The sequence below is a fragment of the Nuphar pumila genome, chromosome 7 (genome assembly GCF_984573655.1).
Source record: "Nuphar pumila chromosome 7, dmNupPumi1.hap1.1, whole genome shotgun sequence".
Taxonomy (NCBI): Eukaryota; Viridiplantae; Streptophyta; class Magnoliopsida; order Nymphaeales; family Nymphaeaceae; genus Nuphar; species Nuphar pumila.
The window spans coordinates 38,720,860-38,729,183 of NC_143255.1; the positions used below are offsets into that span (position 1 = coordinate 38,720,860).

Below are 8,324 nucleotides of genomic sequence, written 5' to 3' on the forward strand. Positions count from 1 at the left end.
CTGCCTTCAGGCACAACATCAACGTGTACGAGTGAACTGAGTCAAGTTAAAAATTCAAGATTCTCTTGGGTTGAAGAGTTTAAAAGATCATATTTCTTCCGTCCAATTCACATTTTTCCGTATTGGACAATTAAATCATTATTCTTCGTCATCAACCTTCATGTATGAATTTTTCCTCTTTTGGTTGCTAGGAACTATGAATCAGTCATTCAATAATGCACGATTACCATTCTAAGGTACAAGTCTGAAGGAATGAAATTGTCCAGTGCTGCCAACAGTTTTTTCTGTTTTCTTTATTAACACGGCACATAAAAGGTATTATTTTTTGTGCCACTTGACCTAATAATAAAAGAAAAGTGCCGTGTTTTTTTATCAACACGGCACTGTCATTTTATGTTGTATACAAAACAGCAAGTGGCCTACACTATTATCCATAGTCGTGGGGCTCCACCCGAGGTTTTCCTCGCTTCTTCTGCAAGAGTTTTTTGTGATACTTACTTTTGCGTTTATTTTACCAACAACAAAACCCCTGGTTCCACCTAGTGTTGTCAAATCGGATCAAGAATTGATCCGAATCAAGTTATTCGTTTAGACTCGGCTCCTCACAGAATCGGTTTTCTTTCTTTTCTTTTTTGTAAAGTAGTCATTTGAATAACATTTTCTGTTTATAATCTGGGTTTTTCAATTTTTAAAAAAACTAAGTGTTTTTTTTTATAAAACAATTCGATTTGATATGATTTGGTTTCACCAAGACAGGGACTGAAAACCACAAACAAAAGAGAAAAAGAGAAAAGGAAAGTGAAAAAGAAAAAGAAAAAGATGGGGTGGCGAATAAACATACACAGGACAACCCAAAGCCCACCTTCTGAGAAAGAACCCCATTAGCTTGTGACGATGATGCCTTTGGAGAACCATTGGTGTGCCATGTGAAAACCACGCTTTGCTTTTGCTGTTTCAAGTCAAACCTCAGGCTCAGTTTTTCTCTTTGCTTAGTCTTCTAGATAGATCCTCCCTTCAATCTTTTATTTTATTTTTGACCCGATTACGTTTCAACAAAGTTTGCCAGTTTACGTATGGTCAATGCTTTGAGTGTGGTACCACCAAGGTGCTATCCCATGTGGTAAGCGGGGTGCTGTGCCAAGCTTAAAGCTCAGGTTCGAATCCATCTGCCACATGGGGCCTAAGAGATTTCTGGTAGGGGTTTGCCTAACCCAGTTTTCCTTTAAAAAAAAACAACAACAACTACGCCTTCATCCCAAAACAATTGGGGTCAGCGATATGAACCAAAAAAGAAATTCATTTTGGGCTTTTCACATGAATCATTTTCCTCCAATCATTTCTATCAAATGCCATGTTCTCGGTGAGGTTCAAAGCATTCATATCCTTTCCTATCATCTCCATCCAAGTCTTCCTAGGCCTACCTCGACCTCTTTTAACTAATATATTTCCCCATTTCTTCAACCTTCTAACTAGAGCATCATTAAGCCTTCGCCGAATATGTCAAAAAAAAGAAAAAAATTGCTTCAAGTGTGGTCAAGGTTCTCACCTAACCAAGGGCGGCGCCAGAAATCCAAGATAAGTTGGGCATATATATATATATATATATATATATATATATAATGTTAAATCTAACCGGTTTAATGGTAAATTAATATATATATAATCACTGAAATATGAGAACTAGAATCTAAGAACTTAAAATATGGGCATTTTAAATGTTTTTTTTTTTTGCTAATCCAATCATGTGGATGTGCTTATATATGGATGGGGATGGGGCCGAATTTGGTTTGAATTTTTTTTTTAAGAATGAAATTTCGTTTGAATGTAAAGTATATCAAATTTACTTGGCATGTAAAATCTCCAGGCACATTTAAAGAAGGGCATACAACATGCTTAATTGGGTGTCGTGGTGTGTGTAAATTAACTCATTCAAAGCAATAGTGATTGCATGCAGTCATAAAAGTAAAGTCGTTAAAGTAGGTTCACTGAATTGGAATTTGAAATTTTTTGTTTTTGGAAAATTTTAATTTAGAGGTCAAGATTTTGCCATAATTTCAAAATTTGCGTCATGATTCCTAAATTTGAAATACGGGCTTCCGTTTTTCTAATTAAAACTAATTAACACGGCTTGCATTTATTATTGTCCTTTACCTCAGGTTAAATTACAATATTGGCCTTCATCGTTGAGAGTTCAAACCACAAAGTTCAAGCTGTTTATTCTTCTTTTTTTATATGACGGTGAAGGACTACTTTTTTTAATTTTAAGGGATAATACAAGAAACCAAAAAAATCACGTGACGTGAAGTCTCTGTTTCACTGTTTTCATGAAAAGACTTCACATCATATTCGGTGTCCCTTCATGCAGCAGCGTTCCTGACAACCATCCATCTTAACATTTCTCCAGATGTGTGCATTGTTCTACTAGCGGAGATGTATGCTAAGCATGAAGCGTTGCTGCATAAAAAAAAAAGCCACCACCTTTTTTGCAGTTGACATTAAGTTATTTTTGTTTACTGACTATACCGGTTAGGCGGTTACGGTAAGTTCTTTTGATAAAGAAATAATTTATTTAAACAATTTTGGCCATTTTTTTATTGATTAAACCATTTGATTTTCTTGACGTCTTTGTCATAGAACTGCAATTGATTGGACTTTATAAAAGGATCCAAAATATAGACTCGTAACAAAAACAGGTAAGTAATATAAGTGAACCCACCCGAGGTTTATATCCGATCTAAATGGTTTCACATAATGTAAAACTGAACCCACCCAAACCTGAATCGATTATGCACCCGAACATTTTTATAATTGGACTGAACCAAACCCAAACGTGCATTGTATATGAACTGACTCGAGCCCAACCTGCATTGTACCCAAACTGAACCCATTGAAACCTGACACACCATTTAGAATAGTTTTTTTTTGGACAGAGAAAGCTGGGGTTAGGCGGATTCCTACCCGTTATACAACCATATACCATTGGGAATCGAAATTGCAACGTCCCAACAAGGCAGACAAGCCAACCCCCGTTGGTTGTTTAGAATAGTTAATAAGCTTCATATTTGTTAACATATAAGCTTCTTAATGAGTAGATGATTCCATTAAATTACATATGTTTCAATTTGTAGGTAATTAGGTGTAAAATACCAATCATACTTGAACCAGTTAACCACCCACATGGATCTATGCCTTTCAGCCATACCCAGACCCGAACTTGAACCAAATCAAAATAGGTTGGGTCTGAATCTTATCCTTATACCAAATTAAAAAATGGGTTTATTGAGACCCGACCTGATTGTATCTGACTGGATACATACTCAAGCTCGTTAGCCCATATAGGTCCGTAATTTCCAGTCATATTTGAACACAAAACCAAACCCGATTTAAATTGAGTGGGGGTTTGGGTCTAACTTTTATATCCGGCTTAAAAACTGGTCTGATAAAACCGACCCAAATCCGACCCCGTTATACCCCTAGTATCAACCACCAACCCCGACCAGATCCACCTTCTCCCTCATTAAGCTGCCAACCATGTGCCCTGCTGTACGACGTGCTCGCAACTCGTGCACCCTCCCCAAGGTGGATCAGGTCTCAAGAAATTTGATATGGACTCACCGAAACCGGACTCCCCTACATTGATTAAATCAGTGCACAACTCATTTAGCTCAAGAGAGACCATCATCAGAGCCGTTCAGGCCCTTACCAAACGATCGGACGGTGCAGCGCTGACCTAAACCCGGGCTCCGTCTAGATGAGCTGACGCGGCACGCCCGCTACCTCACGCGCTCCTGCCGGTATAGACGTGGTAGACACGTCAGCTAGAAGAGTCCGCCTTGGAGACCGAACCAGATAAAGACGGTGGCGGGTGAAACGTTGAAAAAAACCAAAAGAGAAAGTTGATGGGCGGATTCAATTCACAAAAACTATAAAACCACGCAATCTCTATTGTCCCCTCCTCATCGTCGCCCCCACCGTACCCTTTCCTGCTATTCACGAGCGTTGTTATCCCATTAGAGGTTATGGCGAAGGAAGAGAAGAGAAAACGATGGAGGGAAGAAGAGGATGAGCTTGACGGAGGGGAGGAAGCCTCGCCGGAGATCAAACGGTTCCGGTCGGACATACTCGATATTCTTGAAGACGATGGTGATGCAGAGGAGGGTTCTTTGGGGCTCGTTAATTCCGTGATGAAGTCCCTCCAGGAGGAGATCGACGGTGAGGAGACTTTGATGAGACGGGCGGATGGGTGTGGGCAGCCGGATCTGGGATACTTACTTGAGGCCTCCGACCACGAGTTGGGGCTCCCTCCGGCCTGCTCCGATGATGAACTCGGTCTGCCTCCTCCGGCCTGCTCCGATGATGAACTCGGTCTGCCTCCTCCGGCCTTCTCCGACGAGGTTGGTGGTGGGTTGTCTGCGTGTTGGGATTTTGAGCAAGGGATCCCAAGCTTCGAGTTCGGGGAGTTTGGGTTCGCCTCCGGAGATGAGGAGAGAGACGAGGAAGAGGAGGCCGTCGTGTTCGACAGTCTTTTCGATTATTCGGATCCGTTGCCCATGAGTTTTTGGAGACCGGAATCCATGCCCACTGTATAGACACGAAGAGAGAGAGAGAGAGAGATCAGCCTTTGGGCTTTTTTACTCTCTGTTTTTTCTTTTGTTTTGGTTTTTTTTTTGTGGGTTACAAATATATGACAGTGTAAAGCTTTAAAACAAACTGAAGAAAGTACTGAGAAGGGTAAATGTTACTGTATATGTCATTTGTATGAAAAAAGAATCAATGCCTAGCCGATTAGTTTTTCTAAGCTTTTATTTTTACCCTCTTCCTCAACGGCCATTGTTACCATGAGATCATCCAGAAAAAAAAAATATTCCCTCTACGGTGCTTGAGTGACACTTCAAAGTTTATCCAAGATTTAAGAATTTTTTTTTTACGATGGTCATGACTTAAAAATTTATATCCGTCTCAGCCAAACTATAAAGCAATAACAGAAACTCATGTGTCTGTTTAGTAACCAACTTACCCTCAACTATTTGATATTTCAGAAACTTGACAACAAAATACTTCTCAAGACCTTGGTAATCGGTATTATATTTTTTATCAAGTTGATCTCATAAGGTTTTAACAGTGGTAAAAGAGAAACTAAATACATCGAACAAAGTGTTGGACAGTGCGAACAAAATGCAACCACGACATATATCATCCTTCTCTTTTCAGGCTATTGCCGCAATAACAGAGGCTGGATCAGGACCTGTTTCAAAAATAGTAGGGCATTCGAATTTCAAAACAGAAATCAAGCCTATAGTTGTGAACCATATTTTCATACGTTGTTGCCAACGCTTGAAATTTTGACCGACAAATTTTTTAGGCATACCGGACATGTCTACTTTCGGTATAAAACTAGATGAAGTCGACATGCATAGAATCTTCTCTAAGACTGTTAGATCATATTTCAGGTGACATCGTTTCATAATCAACATTATATTATAAATTTGAATAGGTATTAACAAAATAAACATAATCGATCAAAACAAAAACAAAGAGCAGACATTTTGATTTCCATATTATACCAAAATTCAGACAAATACAAAAGACCAAACAGATGCATAGAATATAATAAAAATAACAGTAATATGTTAATACTATATAACAGGCTAAGGCATATAAAAATACTCCCCTTAGAGAATATTCGCCCCCACATACAATGCAAAAAAGGTTCGACATCCTTCCCTAAAGATACAATAGCCTCGGCGATCCAGATCGGTGTACTCTGGCGATAGATTGTCCTTCGAAGACAACCTCTTAAAACCACTGTTGCAGAAAACCCCTTTCTGGGAAAACACAGGAGAGAGAGAGAGAGAGAGAGAAGCAGAAACCTTTTACGTTCTGTGAATATATGCGGTAACCATCTAACCATGCCCTTTTATAACCATTGAACAATTACAAAAGACGTGGAAGAGACCCATTACCATTCGATCCAACAGATGTGACGATCCAACAGATCGATCCGTTATCCATTCTACTTTTTCTCTTTATTTTAATCCAAATAAAAACAGTAATACGGGACAAAAAGAACATTTGACGCAGAATGGATATTGCCCTAAAGGGCCAATTACTCGGCCCAATCCGGCACGGCATGGCGGTGGTAGTCATCCCACTCCCTTATTCTTTAGAACAAGTGTTAGAATCTCCATGTAGGTTATAAAACTCATAATTTTCTTGAGATTCTTCAATATGGTACTATTACATATCATCAAAGTCCAAACACACTCCATAAATGAGTGGTCCCAAAGTTTTCTTTATTTGAATTCTCTCATCTCCTCTTCCTACATCCAACATTCCTCCACAAATTCAAAGAATGAAAACAAGAAGAAACAAAAATGCAAGATGGAGTAATTTGCAGTAGGACATATCAAGCTTTCAATAATGGTACCTTCAGGTTTGAACCACTATCTTAGTTGACTAACTTTACTCCCACAGGAATAAAGTGAACTAAAGTCTTGAACTTGAACCTTTGATGTAGGAGTGTTCATTAGCAACAACATGATAAAGGTTCTAGTTGTAATCTTTAGAGGCGACGCGTTAATGACTATGCACCTGAATCTTGTTTCATGAGTTACTTCAGGAATAACCTAATTCCTTAAACTGCGGCCACACAATCACACTCACATAGATGGGCTTCTTCAGAAATGCACTGTTAACATCTCACCTAGAAGGCTTTGAACCCATTCAGAGTTTTTAACTCTTTCTTTACTTGCAGCTACATCACACTTCCAGATTAATCAGGAGAACAAACACATATACATAGTATCACATTATGAAGGTGCTATCTAGTTTACCATACAACTTGTTATTACCACATTGAACCTACTTTGTGGGATCTTCACTCAGATAGGTTGGGTTGCTACTGTAGATGAACTACTGATGGGTTTTAGTCTCATCAACTCTCTCGATTTCATGACTAATGACTTATCTAGTCCTTTTGTTAATGGATCAACTGTGTTCTCTTTGGATCTAACATAGTCCACAACAACCATTAACTGAGACACTAGTTTCCTTACAGATTTTATTCTGACTTGGATATGTCTTCTCTGCTTTTGATTATATTTTGTGCTTTTGATTTTTGCAATTGTGGCCATATTGTCACAATGCACAAATATTGCAGGAATTTGTTTGCTCATTAAAAGAAGTTCCTCTAAAAGTCACTTTAATCATTTAGCTTCCATTCCTGTGATATCTAAAGCACAAAGCTTAGCCTCAAAAGTAGACCGTGACAAAATGGTCTACTTTACTAATCTCCAGGCGACTGCATCGCCACCCAAGGTAAATACGTACCCTGTCACGCCATAACTCTTAGAGTTCATGGCTATCCAGCTTGCATCATTATATCCCTCAAGTACGGTAGAGAATCTCTTGTAATGCAAACTCAAGAAAATAGTTCATTTCAGGTACCTAAGTACCTTGTCCAATGCCTTCCAATGAGTGTGATTTGAACAACTTGTATATCTACTTAATTTTGTCACTGAGAACAAAATATTTGGTCTCGTGCAATTTGCAAGATACATCAAAATTCCAATAATCTAAGAATATCTTAATTGAGACACTAAGACACCAGTTGTATTCTTATAAAGAGGAGTAGAAGGGTCATATAGAGTTGCTACAGATCTTTCTTGGTTATAGCCAAATTTCTTAAATACTTTCTCAATATAATAAGATTAAAAAATAGTTATACTATCAGCTGAATGAGTCAACTTTAAGCCTAAAATCATATTTGCAACACCCATATCCTTCATATCAAATTTACTACTAAGAAACGACTTCGTCTTATTCACAATTCTTATATTGGAACCAAACAATAGAATGTCATCTACATACAGACATAAAATGATACATGCATCACTTTTAACTTTGCAATAAACACATTTATCAGATTCATTGACAATAAAGCCAAATGATAAAATAACATTATCAAACTTCTCATGCCATTATTTATGGGCTTGTTTTAGTCCATATAATTACTTAACAAGTCTAAAAACTTTATTTTTATTACCAAGAGCCACATAACCCTCTGATTGATCCATATAAATTTTTTCTTCAAGATCGCTATGTAAAAAAGTGGTCTTTATGTCCATTTGATGGTCTGAGAGATCATAAATAAAGGTCAGTGCAATAAGCACCCTAATCATGGTCATTCGAGTAACCAGAGAATGTGTCAAAGTAATTTATTCCCTCATTTTGTTTGAACCCCTTGGCAACCAATCTCGCCTTGTATTTATCAATAGATCCATCTGGTTTTAACTTCTTATTAAAGATCCATTTGCACCCAATAG

The 8,324-nt window shown here is 38.1% G+C and overlaps 1 protein-coding gene across 1 annotated transcript; it reads left to right on the forward strand.

Moving 5' to 3' along the window:
* The first annotated feature begins 4,019 nt into the window (after nt 1-4,019).
* On the forward strand, nt 4,020-4,589 carry LOC149831978 (uncharacterized). Its single transcript, XM_090013129.1, has one exon. The coding sequence runs from the start codon at nt 4,020-4,022 to the stop codon at nt 4,587-4,589; it is 570 nt and encodes a 189-aa protein (XP_089869255.1).
* The last annotated feature ends 3,735 nt before the right edge of the window (nt 4,590-8,324 follow it).

Coding starts and splice junctions, on each gene's coding strand:
- LOC149831978 (XM_090013129.1), top strand. CDS start 4,020: ATGGCGAAGGAAGAGAAGAGAAAACGATGGAGGGAAGAAGAGGATGAG.